This window comes from Meles meles, chromosome 15 (assembly GCF_922984935.1).
Source record: "Meles meles chromosome 15, mMelMel3.1 paternal haplotype, whole genome shotgun sequence".
Lineage (NCBI taxonomy): Eukaryota > Metazoa > Chordata > Mammalia > Carnivora > Mustelidae > Meles > Meles meles.
The window spans coordinates 18753472-18768609 of NC_060080.1; the positions used below are offsets into that span (position 1 = coordinate 18753472).

At 47.8% G+C, this 15138-nt stretch overlaps 1 protein-coding gene across 2 annotated transcripts; it reads left to right on the forward strand.

Moving 5' to 3' along the window:
• The first annotated feature begins 1206 nt into the window (after positions 1–1206).
• FKBP1B (FKBP prolyl isomerase 1B) lies at positions 1207–11675 on the forward strand. 2 transcript variants are annotated; one of them, XM_045978632.1, is made up of 4 exons: positions 1207–1382; positions 4987–5034; positions 9839–9951; positions 11067–11675. In XM_045978632.1, the coding sequence occupies exons 1-4, from the start codon at positions 1346–1348 to the stop codon at positions 11193–11195; spliced, it is 327 nt and encodes a 108-aa protein (XP_045834588.1). In that variant the 5' UTR covers positions 1207–1345; the 3' UTR covers positions 11196–11675. The 2 variants fall into 2 exon arrangements, with proteins under 2 accessions (XP_045834588.1, XP_045834589.1); XM_045978633.1 differs by having other exon boundaries at positions 11022–11124.
• Positions 11676–15138: the final 3463 nt, after the last annotated feature.

Consider the following 15138-nt stretch of genomic DNA (forward strand, 5'->3'; position numbering starts at 1 on the left):
CCATAGTCCAAGGACCTAGTGTGTCTCTAGACTTCAGCTATACACCTGGGAGACTCTAGGCCACGCCGTGAAGCAACCCATATATAGCCCATGCTAGATAAATTTCAGATGCTGACCCTCGCAGTACAGTTGACCATCATCTTTCTTGAACAAAACAGCCAGTCCTTCTTCAGCGATGCTGATAACCTGAAGTCTGACCTAACGACCTGGGACAGTGGGGGCGGGGGGCGGGGGGCTGGTGGGGAATGGAGGAAGAACACTCTAGGGCCCATTCTGGATGCCTCTGCTCAGGCTTTTATCCTCGTGCCTATATTCCAGTACCACTGGTCAGAAACATGCCTTCACGTCAATTTTTAACACAAGGCATGGAAAAATGAGAGAAAAAGAGAGGGAAAATTAAAGTTCCATTCGTTCTTCAAGCAAATGTTATCTCCTCCAAAGATATCTTTCCAGATTCCTGGAACTCTTTAGGGTGGAGGTGAGGGGTCTGGCGTGGAAGAGGAGCTCAGGATAGAATTTACTCATTCATCCCACAGCACGAATCACTCCACGCTGTAACTAACTCTCTGTGTCCCCACCCGTCACAAATTTCGTTCTCTGGTGACAGCGATTCTGCCTTAATTTAATTGGTATCCGCAGGGTGCAGTTCTTTGCCTTGAAAGGTGGGGATTTCCCCGTGAGTGGGGCAGAAGGGATGGTGAATAGGGGTTTAGGGTGGTTGCAGTAGGGTAATGACTGGTTTCCTCCCTTCCTGCCATCCCACTCCCCCCCCATCCCCCCCCCCCCCCCCCGCGCGTCCCCAGAATGCGCCTACATTCCGGGCAGTCGAGCTAGGGTAAATACCTCTCAGGTGCTTCTTTAACGTTCTGAACTCCAGTGAGCGCATCTACTTAAAGTGTTGGCTTAGTTGCCGGCTTTCCCTTAGTCTGTGGGACCGGCTTGACTCCCCAGAGCTTAGCACAGAGTAGATGCTAGATAAATGTGTTGAACGGATGGATAGATCGATGGATAAATGGATGGATGCATAGATGCGCGGGTGTATCATGCCTTCCTCACCATCCTCCGCAGTTAATGACCGTAAGCCTGGCCAAGCTAGGGAGCAGCCGCGTCAGGGTCCCTTCCCCCGGGCCCCGCCCCAGTCGACCCCACCTTTCCGCGCCGCTCCGCCCCGCCGCCCCCTTCCCCGTGGCCCCTCCCCGCGCAGGTCCCGACTCCCGCCGCACCTCCTCCGGCTCTGCAGTGGCGGCGGGGAGGCGAGCCGGAGCGCCAGCGGGGCCAGGGCCGGAGCGGAGCAGGGGTCGGGGCAGCAGCGGGGACCCTCGGAGGCGGGGCCAGTGGGACTGCGATGGGCGTGGAGATCGAGACCATCTCCCCGGGAGACGGTACCGGGCGGCGGAGCCGGGGGAGGAGGAAGGGTCCCGGGGCGGAGCCGGGCGGGCGGGGGTCTGATTCAGAGGTGGCGCGGAGGGTGCTGAGTCGGGGGCGGGCATAGGAGGGGGGGCGGCGGGAGGAGACCCCAGATAGGATTGTCGGGGGTCTAGCAGAGGATCCTCCACCATCCCCTCCCGCGCCGGCTCACCTAGGGGATCGAAGGCGGTGGCCAGGAGGCGGGGGTCTGCGGCCCGCCACCGCCCCGGGGGCTTCGGGCCGCCGCTGCCGCGGCTGCAACCTCTCACTTATCTGCTACTGCTGATTTCCCAGGGCAGGGCTTTAGCTCTGCTTTCCCTGTCTTGCTAGGTGAGCTCTGGGGACAGCTGGAAGGGATCCCTTCTGCTTGGGGCAACCCTTTCTAACGCGCCCCCCTCCGGGCCTCCGGTCGGGCGGCCCCTGTGGGCTGGGCGGTGAGACGTAGTGGGGACCCAGCCAGTCTGGGAAGGAAGAAGCGCTCCCTCCGCCGCCTCTGCATCTTGCTTTATCCTGCCCGCCCCACTCAGCCTCTCCAGCCATCCTGTACACTCCCATGGCTTTCATTACTGTCTGCAAACCGATGGCCTCCAAACTTAAGCCTCCAGCCCAGACCTACGACCCGAATTCAAGGTGGTCCATTTATCCAACTGCTGCTCGACCTCTGCCTGGATGTCCCATTGATACTTAATTCCGAAAGTCCAAAACAACTCATGCTCCTTGTCCTCCCCACTCCCAAGCACTCCTCTGTTATTCCCTTTTCCCTGTCCCCAGGACTGGCACCACTCACTTTACCAAGCCAGACATCTCTTGCATAATTGGGTCTGGATGTGCAAGAATAGTCATTTTAAAAATTTTAAAATGAAATTTAAAATTTAAAATTTTAAAATTTAATTTAATTTAAAATTTAAAATTTAAAATTTAAAATTTAATTTAAAATTTAAAATTTAAAATTTTAAAAATTTTAAAATGAAACTTAATCCAGTCCAGAGCCTCCATTTCTGCAGAATTTGACAGACAGACTTCATGTGAGACATAACTGACGGCCCCCACCCTTCCTAGGAAATTGGAGGACCTCTTGGTTCCAGGCCACCCTCCTTGTTAAAAGGCAGTGGTCTCTAGAGGTCCCAGCCCCTACCCCTATCACCAGACAGGTAACAGGTTTCTTTGTCCATGCTGGGAACCATGATGCTGGGTCCCAGGAAGCGTCGCCCTGAGACCTCGTCACACCTCAGAGCCTTGCTGCTGAGTTCTGCCAGAGGGCTGGAGGCCTCCTCTCCCTTCCCTGGCCCGAGGTAGCCTTTATAGTTTTCTCTGGTTATCCTCTCTCCCTGGCCAAGGACAAGGGGCATTTTCTCTTGAGGGAGATTAGATTTTTAGGGAAAGCCTGAAAGAGCTTTGGCCTTCTGCTTTCAACAGTCTAACCCCCTGAGTCCAGCAAGAAGACATGGAAGGGCCGAGCTATTGTACTGTTAGCACGGGGACACCGCCTCTTGGTTGAGCCCCACAGCCAGCCTGACGGGACTCGGTCCTTCTGCTGAACATCTCTAGGCTCCATCCCATTAGTCCCCGCCCTGGTTCCAGCCACCATCCTCTCTCACCTGGATTTCTGCACATCTTCTAAACTAGTCACCGCATCTCCAGCCTTGCCTCTTTGCCTTCCATTGGGTGTCCCTAACTCACCACCTATTTTCCACACCGTAGCCTGAGGACCCTTTAAAATGCATGTGTGACCTTTCCTGTCCCATTCCACTGCCCCCCACCCCACCCCCTGCCCTATGTTTTAATGAGCCTTCCCTTTCGTTCTCCAGACAAATGGTGATCTAGCCTAGTCTTACCTTCCACAGTCAAGCCTCCTGTCTTACTACAGCCCCTAGCCCCACTACCACCTTTTTCTCCAACTTCAGCAAGCTGCCTGCCAAGTGGTTAAACACAGCAGTCGTTCTGCAAATATTTATTGAACACGTACTCTGTGCTAGGCCCTGGGGTTACAGCCCTGGGGTTACAGCAGTGATCCAGACAGGGCTCTCACTAGTGCTCAGACTGGCCCTTTGAATGTGTTGTTCGCTCTTCCCAGATTATCTCCCTTTACTTCCTCCGGCAAACTATTAATCCTTTAAGACCCAGTTTAACCCTTATCTCCTCTCTGATGCTTTCCCTGACTCCCGTAGAGTCCTCAATGTGTTGACTCAGTTGTTAGCCACCCTAAGCTTTCCCATCCAGGCCTGTGGCTTTAAATTCTGCCCAGATTTATACCTCCGGTGCAGACTCTCCATCTGCCTACTTGCAATATAAACTCAGATGTCTAATAGGCATTTCAAGATTGCCAACTGCTCAAATCTGCTCCTCCCCAGTCTTCCCCAACTGGAATTACTTCACGGTCCATCCAGTAGCCCAAACTGAAAACCCAAGCATTGTACTCAATTTTTCCTTCTCCCTCCTCCTGGACCCCATCTCCACTCCGTTAATGCACCCTGTCAGCCCCGTTTCCCAAATATATCTATTTTGCTCTATTCTCTGCTGCCACCACATTCATTCAAGCCATAATTGATTTCCTGTCTGGATTATTGCAAGAGGCGCCTAATCGTCCATCCTACACGCAGCAACCAGAGTGATCTTATAAAATCTTAATTCAGATTATGTCATTCTCCTGCTTAAAATCCTCCAGTGGCTTCTTATTGCACTTGGAGTTCAGTCCAGCTCCGAGATGCCCCCTGTGGTCTGGCTCTTTCCCACTTGTCTCCCTCTCCCTCTTCTTTCCAGTCACAGGGCCTTTGGTTCTCTTCTGCAAATGCTCCAGTCCTTTCCTGTCTCAGTCCGTGTGCACGCGGCTCCCTCTTCCTGCAGTGCCTTCCCCAGCACCTTGCTCATCCTTCAAGATTCAGCCCAAATGTCACCTTTTCTGAGAGGCCATCCTGGACCCCCTTTTCTAAAAGGGCCTGTCCGTCGCGTCTTTCTTTAACTTGTCATTGTGTTTCTTTCCCTTAGAGAATTATCATGATTTATAATCGTCTTGTTTATTTGAGGACTGTTTCTCTCCACTAGAATGTGAACTCCAGAGGAGTAGGGATCTTGTCTGTATGGCTTACTGCCGGGTCCCTGAAATCAGGCCCAGGCTTCGCGTGTAGTAGGTATTCTGTAAATATGTGTGAATGATTATGCTTCTTAATCCTTGATTGCAGCCATCATCCCACACTATAGTCTGTTATTTATTTATGTACTGTTTCCCTGACTTCACCATGAGCTCACAGAGGGCTCTGTGTTTCTGGAATCTGGTCCAGGCACATAGTAGGCTGTCAGTCAATGTCTGGGGAATGAACGAAGGAAAGTAAAAGGAGAAGTTGAAGAAAGGAAAATAACAAGGAGAGAGTGGAGTGGAGGAATGCAAGGGAATAAAGTTCAAATCAAATAAAGAGAGGTGAAGGGACCAGTCTGGCTCATACAAGGCACAGAGCCGGAAGTAGAGCCATGGGCATCTCCATGGTGTGGAGGGGAATGTGGGCCAGACCTCCGGGTCACAGGCACACCTGAACATCCCAGGGGACTTTTTCCAATACCTTATTCATTCACGTCTCTTTGCAGGAAGGACGTTCCCCAAGAAGGGACAGACGTGTGTGGTGCACTACACAGGTAGGCTCCCCTCACTTCTTGAGCCAGCCTTGTGCGTACAGGGAAGGGGGCTTGCAAGGTTACCCCTTCCCCACTTGTCCCAGCAGGAGCCGCGTGTGGAACCAGCCTCTAGCTGAGCCAAGCACCTCCATTCTCTTCCCTCTTTGGGGGGCAGTGTGGAGCCTGGCCCTCCTGGTCCTGTCTGATATGTAGGAGTCCCTTCTTAAAGCTCTGTCTGAGAGCCCTGATCTTCCCTGCAGACTCGTCTCTCCTCCTACAATGTTGTTAGAGAAGAGGAGGTTGACTTCCTCAGCATTTCCTTTCTTTTTTCAAAAACAGACTATTCGGCTCGCTTACTGTTATTGAGTACCTACTGTGTGCACCACGCTGTGCTGGGCACTGGGGACACACAGATGAAAAGGGAGGATTCCTTCCTTCTTTGGGGAGTTTGGAGAGTGGGACAGACCCGTGATCCAGAGGCTCTCAGGCAGTGTTGGGGGCGGGGGTGACAGGAGTGCCTGTCTCAAGGCGCCGTGGGAATGGGAGAAGGGCCCCACATCTCTGCCGATCCCTCTTGGATGCTCTATACTGGAAGGTCAGGTGGGCTGAGGAACATTCTAGATGGAGTTCCTGAGGACTGCTGGCAGGAAGATCACGAGCAGGTATTTGTTCCCGGAGGGGTGAGTGCTCTGCCTTGTGACCTGCTTCCCAATGTGGCAAACTTGGTGACAGCCACTTAGCAGACAGCAAGGCCAGTTTAATTCCTAGGACGTATTCAGATGGGGCCATTTTTAGCAGTTCTCTGGGCCAGTGTGAAGTGCCAGGTTAAATCTAGGCAGACAGTGTGGGTATTTCTCAACAGCTGTGTTGCCAGTCGCTGACGTCAGTGGGCTAGAGCTGTGTTTTATCTCCCGGTGATGTGGCCTAATTACCATGAGTCCTCTGGGGCCTCTGACCCGTGTAATTGATTTATCTGTTCTCCATGTTGTAGACAGACCAGTACTTATCAAGTTACTAAAACCACAACATCCTTTGGCAAAGACTTTTCACAGTAGATACAGAGAGCAGGCGATGTGCGTTAAACACTGACATCGGGCATGAGTGCCTCTAGTTTGGGGAGGGACCGTTTCCTCAAACCTAGCAGGGGACTGTATGGGATTTTTTGGTAAACTTCTTAATTAAATATAAACACAGTGGAGAACATAAATCTGAGATATACAGCTCAATGAAATTTTTCAAAGTGATTACACTTAAATATAACCACCACCCAGACCAGCATCTACATTTCCAGAATGAACTCCGGCCCAGGCATCTCCCTAATCCCTCCTAGTCATTAGACCTCCTTGAAAGTAACCAGGATTCACCCGTTGTCCCCATCGACTGGCTGGCTCATCCTCTTATTGAATATCATAGAAATGGAATCACAGAGTACGCACTCTTTTGTGTTTGGCTTATTTTACTCAATATTATGTCTGTGAGATTATGTTGGTTCTTTTTTTTTTTTTTTTTGAAGATTGATTGATTTATTTGAGAGAGAGAATGCACATATGAGCAGGGGGAGGGGAAGAGAGAGAGGGAGAGAGTGAGAATCTCAAGTAAACTTTGCGCTGAGCAGGGAGCCCAGCATGGGGGCTCGATCCCATGACCCTGAGATCATGACCTGAACTGGAATCAAGTGTCAGATACTTACCTGATTGAGTCACCCAGGTGCCCCTGATTTGTTCTTTTTTATTCCCGTACAGTTCATTGTATGATGAATAAACTACAATTTATCTTTGCAACAATTGATGAACATTTGGGTTGTTGATAGTTTTTGGCTATTATGAATAGTATTGCTTTGAACAGTCCTGTAGGTGTCTTTTGGTGGGCCTGTGTACACATTCCGGTTGGTATACACCCAGAAGTGGTGCTACTTGGGCAAAGGATTATATGGCAATGCTCAGCTTTATCAGATACTGCCAAACAGCTTCCCAGAGTTGTCATGCCGATTTCCACTGCCACCAGCCATGTTCGAGATTTCCAGTTCCCCTGCATCCTCATCGACACTTGGCATCATCATGTTTTTGTTTTGTTTTCGGCCCACCCAGGGGGGGTGTCCGGTGGTATTTCATTGTGGTTTTTGACTTGCATTGCCCTGATGACTAATGAAGTTGAATACCTTTTCATGTACTTACTGGCCATTTGGATATACTCTTTAGTCTGCTTATGTTTTGTCCAATATAAAAATTGGGTTGGCTCTTTTTCTTATTGATTTATGGAAATTATTATTTTTATTATTATTATTTAAGAGAGAAAGAGCATGGGGTGGAGGAACAGAGGGAGAGGGAGAGAGAGAATCTTAAGCAGGTTTCACACCTAGCGCAGAGCCTGACCTGGGGCTCAATCTCACAACCTTAGATCATGACCTGAGCTGAAATCAGGAGCCAGGTGCTTAACCGACTGAGCCACCCAGGTGCCCCAGGAATTCTTTATATATTGTAGATACAAGTCTTTTGTTAGTTATACTGATTCAAATCACCCCTCTTGGCAGCGCTTGTCTTTTTACTCTCCTAATGGCATTTTTATGAATAGAAGTTCTTTATTTTATTTGAAGATTCTATTTATTTATTTGTCAGAGAGAGAGAGCACAAGCAGGAGGAGCAGGAGGCAGAGGGAGAAGCAAGCTTCCTGCTGAGCAGGGAGCCCGATGCAGGACTTGATCCCAGGACTCTGGGATCTTGACCTGAGCTGAAGGCAGATGCTTAACCAACTGAGCCACCCAGGCGCCCCTAGAAGTTCTTAATTTTAATGAAGCCCTACATATTGATCTTTTCCTTTATAGTTACTACTTTTGTGTTCAGTTCAGAAATCTTTGTCCCTCGATCATGAAGATATTCTTCTGTTTGTTATCTTGTAGAAGCTTTATTATTTTATTTTTCATATTTAAGTCTCTCGTTCATCTGGAATCGGTTTTTATGTGTGCATTAGGTAAGGGTCAGTGTTCATTTTTTTCTCCATACGGATATGCAGTTGATCTAGCACCATTAATTATAAAAAAAAATCATCCTTTATCTGCTGCATTGCCATGACATCTCTGTTGAGTCAGGTAACCATATACATGTGCCTGTGTTTCTGGGCTGTATGGTTTCGGCTGAACTTGTAGCAGTAGATGACTATATGTGGTCCGAAGTACATTAAGTCATAGGAAACCTGAAGAGGTTGGGAAATGAGAAAGCAGTTTTCAAAGGGAATGTGCGTGTGAATAGTCGTATGTGTACTTGTCTGGGTGAATGTATGTAGGTTCGTGGATCTAAATCTTCTCTTCGCATCTGTTTGGCCATCGGGTCTTTCTTCTGAATGTGGGTGCATAAGTGCCCACGAGCTCGCACGGGTATCTCTATCTTAGCAACCTGTGTGTGTGCCCGAGTTTGTATTTGATCTCCTTAGTATCCGTCTGTGTAGCCGCAGGGTTTTCTCCTTTGCCTGATTTTGTACCCAGGGGAAGAGTCCATTTTATTCTACCCGGAAAGCAGGAAAAGGAGACTGCCCCTTGCGTACATTTATGTCGTAGGAATTAGGAAGTGGAGTCATAGATGCTCACACACTAAGCCTGTCCCGATCTCCCATGTTAAACACGGCAGATCTGAGGCCATGAGAAAGGAAGTGATTTACCTAACTTTACACAGGGAGTTATTGCCAGCATGAAGTCAGAATCCCGTCTCTGAACTTAGGGGCCAGATTTTTCTCTGGTCTAAAATTGCCTTTTGTTGTGATCTGCGGGGTGCAGGAAGAAATCGTGGGAGGGCATCGTTTATAGAAGGTCTGATCTGGGACACCTAGGTGGCTCAGTTGGTGAAGCAATTGCCTTCGTTTGGCTCAGGTCATGATCCTGGAGTCCTGGGATCAAGTCCCACATCGCGCTCCCTGCTCAGCAGGGAGTCTGCTTCTCCCTCTGACCTTTCCCCTCTCCCGCTCTCGCTCTCTCAAATAAATAAAATAAAATAAATCTTTAAAAAAGAAAGAAGGTCTGATCTTTGAGCCAATCACCAATCTGATCTAAAAACAGAAAAACAGCTCTTGAGCCTTAGTCGGCAGGAATGAGACAATGTTTGTACATCAGGGATGACAAGGCAACCACACTTGGAGACAGCATTGAGCTGTTCCAGGTTCAAGTAGGCCCTTTTATGGGGTCTGGTTGCCATCCTTGACTGGGTCACTTTGCTCTGTTCATGGCTGGAAGGAATGATATGGCTTTTGGGTTTTGCATGCTGGGGGAACCTTGTGAAAAGCAGGTGGGGAGGCAGCCTGAAGCAGAAACATTCTCGAGTCGAGGAAGTGGCACAGAAAAGGCTGTAAAGCACAGAGGTATTTGAGAAAGGTGTGACCTGAACAGGACATGGGGGGAAGGCAAGACAGGGGGAAGGAGAGAGGGTTATCAGACAGGCAGTCGCTGGGTCTGGAAGTGCCTGCGCACAGTGTAGGCATTTCGATTCTTCCTCGGGGAGCTCCTGCTGGAATGGGGGAAGGAGAGTGGGGTGGAAAGACCAGTTAGAGGGTGTTGTGTACACAGGTGAGACATGATGGGGACGTGGTGGAGTCATGGGGTGGCAGAAGAAAGGGAGAAAGTACGTAGATTGCAGAGATGTGTAGGACTTCGTGATAGCCTGTATGTGGGGTAAGGCAGAGCAAAGCACCTGGGTTTCTTGCCTAGGTGACAGGGCAGGTGGGGAGATTGGAAGAGGCGCAGGTTTTTGCAGAATAGGAATTCGATTTTAGAAAGGCGGCCCCAGAGCTGGGAATTAACTCCTGGCCGCCGCCCTTCTCTATGCTATTCTTGCTTTCACAGGAATGCTCCAAAATGGGAAGAAATTCGATTCGTCCAGAGACAGAAACAAACCTTTCAAGTTCCGAATTGGCAAACAGGAAGTCATCAAGGGTTTTGAAGAGGGTGCAGCCCAGGTAGGATGGGAATCCTCAGTAGGGGGGTTCGGGGAGTCGGGAGTCTGGGCTCAGTACGCTGCCTTTGCCCTGTTACAGACCGCTGTGGCTTTGCCTCTCCTGCCAGGAATGCCAGCCAGATTCTGTCCTTGGCTTTGTGTGCTCCCCCCCTTCCCTCTCCTCGCCAGCATGACCCCTTCAAGTCACACAGGGGGCTCTCATTCCAAGCACATCCCTCCAGGCTTGCTCGGAACTAGCTTTGGAGGCCTGTGAGCTACCAGCTGTCTGGGACTGAGGCAGCAGGAGAGTTGGAGGGTGGGGAGGCCCAAGTTTTTTGTTTTGTTTTGTTTTAACTTAAAATTTTCAGACTTGCAAAAATATCACAGAAATAGTTCCCATATATTCCTTACCCAGATTCTCCACGTGTGAACGTTTTACATAACCATAGTACAGTGATCAACTTACCTGAGTCTGTGATCAATGACACATTAACATCGGTGCAGAACTATGAACCAATCCATTCAATGTTGGGGTTGGTAATTCAAAATTTAAAAATGGATTTATCCAAATTTCACCGCTTTATTCAAATTTCACCTGTCCTCCCAGTGCCAGGTGTTCATGACTGCCGTGGTGAGCCCTGGTTCATGCCCTTCTCCCTTGGTCTCTGAGGCCATTCAGTGCTCTGTTAGAGTAGGTCCCTCAGCCCTCCCCACCTCGCGGTGGCCTCTGATTGCTTCACGTCTTTAATGGACTGCTCCTGTTAACTCCTTGAGTGTGTACTTGGATGTGTGCCCTTTATACAACCTCTTTACGTTCTTTTGGAAGAGGGTGAGGAACGATTATGAACAAATCGAAGTCTTGGGGCCATGCGCTAATTGAATAACCAGCAGTGGTTGTTGGATGAATGAATTTGGGACTGCTTTGGTGGAAGTCACTGCCCCACAGTGAAGTCTCTGCTGGTCTGAGGCGGAATCTAAATCCTGCATCACTCCAGTGTGCCACTCAGAAAATTCATCTCAGCTCTTCAGAGTTAACTTGAGGATGGTGTGGGAAAATGCCATAGTTATCTTACTTTTTTCTTTTAAATCAAGCTGGGTCCTCTTTCTCCTCTCCCCATCTGCCCCCATCCCTGCTAGATGAGCTTGGGGCAGAGGGCGAAGCTGACCTGCACCCCTGATGTGGCGTATGGAGCCACGGGCCACCCTGGTGTCATCCCTCCCAATGCCACTCTCATCTTTGACGTGGAGCTGCTCAACTTAGAGTGAAGGCAGGAAGGAACTCGAGGTGGCTGGAGATGGCGGCTGCTCACCCTCCTAGCCTGCTCGGCCACTGGGACGGCTCCTCCTGCTCGGGGCTCTTGATCAGTGCGCTAACCTCACAGCCCCACAGCATTATCCATGCTCTGCCCAAGTTGCTCCGTATGTGTTCGTCATCGTTCACGCGCATCTTTGCTTGAGGAAACTTCGGTTGCAGATCAAAGCATTTCAGGTTGTGCATTTTGCGTGATGCATGTCGTAGCCATTTCTGACCACAGAATACAGATTTCTTGTTCGCACAATCTACACTGCCTTACTTAAGCCAGACACACAAGGTGCTCAGACATGAAATGTACATGGTATACACAGAGGGACTTGAGCCAGTTAACTTTGCTGTCACTTCCTCTCTTAGAAATTCTGTTGGCTGCTGACTTACACAATGTCCTCTTTGGAAATGATATGTAAAATAAAGGCTATGTGCTTGACAAATTCCTGTCCATCCTTATTGCAGGAAGGAAGTGCTTTAAGGACTCCATAAGTCAGTTGCCCTTGGGAAAGAGTGGAAGGGAGCCTTCCAAGTAGCCAGGAATGATAAACAGCTATGATGTGAGTTTTGTACATGCTTGGCCTTGTTCTATATATTTTTAAATGAAATTGCCACCAACCCTCTAAGCAGCCCTAAAAGGTAGGTATTAACTTGCCACTCACCTCACAGGCTCAGAATTCTTCTCTAATTGAGGGGATATAGTATGTTCAAACTCATAGCCAAGCAATGCGGTGTTACGTTCTGAACACTTTACGTGACCTTGCAATGTGTTTGGACTTAGAGGGACACGTTCCCCTCCCCCAAATGGAAAAGACCACCAGGCCTGAACAAATGAAGGTGTATTAGGTCTTGGAGCCATACGCTAACTCACACTGGGAAGTTACTTTCGATAAGAATGTGTGGTTCTGAACTTGCTTTTGTGTTTATCTAGTTTTGCTCTTACACTGGGGTATTATGATTCTGAACTTGTTTCCATATGTACTGCTTATTTTCATCTATATTTACTGTTAAGTTACGGGAATTCCCAGTTGGGTTTTATAATCAGCCACTTACGGGTGTGGGGTGTCACAGGAGCCTGGGGCAATGTGGCTAAGAAATTTTTTCTTTCGACATAGGTGGGAAAAGTTCTTAGCCATAGTCAGGGTTACTCTGTCAGTGAGGACTTGGAATTAAGATTGAGAGGCTGGTCGGTCAGTACTTACTTTCCCGCATAGATTCACTGATACGTGTCACATAATGTCAAACATGAGATACGGGTCCATGTCATCTTGGCTGCTTCATCTACCCCATTTGTCTCCAGGAAGCCCTGGCTGTATTTCTCTGCTGAGGATCGAGGAGGTTAGGAGGCGGTGCTTTAAGTTGGAGGAAAAGAAATGAGAAAGGGGATGCTTTGCTTTTAATCACCCGATCCCTGGTCTCACTTCTGTTGTGGGAGCAGACCAGCCAGAGGGTGCTGCACTCATTCCTTTCTGGGGTGTTTTTTTTTTCCCCTTTAGAATGTCTTAGTCCCCAACTTTTCTCAATGACACAAATGTCTGAAAATTTCTCAGGACTTTGCCTGTGTAAGAGATGTACTCTTGTTTTCTGCTGTGACACCAATAGGATAAAATTAAAAATGGCATCAAAGACCATTTCGGGTGTCCACTGTGGAGATGAAGAAAGATCTCAGTGTAGAGTATTCATAGGCTAGGTGGTCATGGGAGACACCCGCGAAGAAAACCAAAACACACCAATGCAAACGACTACTGGCTAGCGCCTGGAAAGAATATGCTAGGCCTCGCAGGCCCTGCGTTCCTGGTGCTCTTCAAAGATGATGCAGAAAATTATGAGACCATATGCTAACAAGTTCGGACACTGTCCTGTGAGAGCCATTTAGTTGTTAAGCAGGGAAGTGGTAATGAGATCTGTGTCTTATCAGTCATTTTCAAATTTCCAGTCTACTCATACAAAATCTTTCTTAGAAACTCACAATTTAACCTAGGTGGATGTAGAGCAGCTCTGGCACACGTCTGTACGCATACATGTGCATGAACGCAACACCATCATCCCTCGTACTCTTAAAAGCAGTCTCAGAAATAGCCTTAGATGCCTGGTGTAGAAGACTGATGAAAAGTCCATCCTCAGCATCTTAGCACACACAGGCTTGGCGCAGAGTCGGTGATCTACAGAATTCCAGCTCTTTTAACTGGGACAGGCCACAAGATTGCCAAACTGGAATTTTTAAAGATTTTAAGTAATTTCTACACCCAACGTGGGGCTTGAACTTATGACCCCGAGATCAAGTCACATGTTCTACTGAGCCAGCCAGTTGCCTCACAATTGGAATTTTTAATTTTTAAAATTCTTTTAAAGATTGATTTATTTGAGAGACAGAACTGGGGGGAGGGGCAGAGGGAGAGAAACTTAAGGAGACTCCACATTGAGCGTGGAGCCCAGCACGGGGCTCAGTCTCACGATGCTGAAATCTTGACTTGGGTTGAAGCCAAGAGTCGGACACTCAGCTGACTGTGCCACCCAGGCGCCCTAGACGATTGGAATTTTAAAACTCTCAGCCTTAGGTCATGAAATTCAGCTAACAGATGTACTAATCCAAAGGACGGGACTGGCTGTATTGTCAATAGAAGCAATTTCCCCTTGTTATGAAGTTAAAAAAACTGCACTAGGGCAAGCCAGTCTGCCACTTAGACAAAGCACACTCGAAGTCTGTTTTCCCCTTACAAAAAGTCTTTTAGAAAATTATTTTACATTGGTAAATACCTAAAGGCACACCATGCATTTTACACAAATTCATCAGGAATTCACAAAAGCATTCAGAAGGAAATTAAAGCTATGACTCCTTTGTCATCTCCCTGCCCTTCTTAGAAATGTTTCTTTCTAGTCTTTCACAGCACTTTCAGAAAGCACCGACATAATTAATAGGAATAATCTCTTCATTTTCAATAGTAGGCTTTGAGAAGACAGTACCAGAAGTTAAAGGAGCATATTAGCTTAAAGTAAGCACAGACAGCAAAGCTAAATGCATTTAAAAGTAGAAGAGATGCTTTTTGTCCATTTGAATGATTCAGTGCTTGTACCCTGCAAATTGATTTTGGGTTATAGTAATGTACAAAACAACTGGTTCATGTTTTTCCATTTGGCCCATGTCTAAACTATAAAAAGAAAATTATAGCTATCTCCTCCAAGCTGCCAAGCTATGATGAATGTGGTAATAACCATACTATTTCCATGCCATGGGAGTGTATAGTTATAAGAATAAGCATTAAATATTCTATTTATGGCAAAAATATATTATGACCTAAGGTCCAAGATATTCAGACACTTATTAACTAAAGGAAAAGACTGCATAATACAATCTTAGACATGTAACAACCAACGCCACTACCCAAGAAACGTGCTCTCAAATTTCTAACAGTGTGCTGTCATCCGAATGGCCACTTTTTTTTTTTTTAAGATTTTATTTATTTGACAGAGAGAAATCACAAGAGAGGCAGGCAGAGAGAGAGGAAGGGAAGCAGGCTCTTCATTGAGCAGAGAGCCCGATGCGGGACTTGATCCCAGGACCCCGAGATCATGACCCAAGCCGAAGGCAGGGTCCCAAACCACTGAGCCACCCAGGCGCCCCCGAATGGCCACTTCTTACAACTGACTTCTGAGGATGGGTACTCATACGGACAGTGTTTTGTTAACTGTACGGCAAGTATTATTCAAATGTACTGATATGGTTAATACTGGTGGATGTTACAGCAACTTTTAAAGTAAACGTTTTATTCATTCAACCAACACAATGAGCTTTGGTTTCCTTATCTGCAAAATGGAGATAGCTACCTTCACTGAGCTGTTAACAGTCAATGAATGACAACACTCTAAAAACTTCCCTTGATGGCTAAGCATTGGACTGAACATCAG

Bases quoted from the DNA above. Each gene is read 5' to 3' on its own strand.
- FKBP1B (XM_045978632.1), top strand. From the start codon at position 1,346: ATGGGCGTGGAGATCGAGACCATCTCCCCGGGAGACG. The intron at 1,383-4,986 runs GTACCGGGCGGC...GTCTCTTTGCAG, and splicing joins GACCATCTCCCCGGGAGACG to GAAGGACGTTCCCCAAGAAG. The intron at 9,952-11,066 runs GTAGGATGGGAA...CATCCCTGCTAG, and splicing joins TTGAAGAGGGTGCAGCCCAG to ATGAGCTTGGGGCAGAGGGC.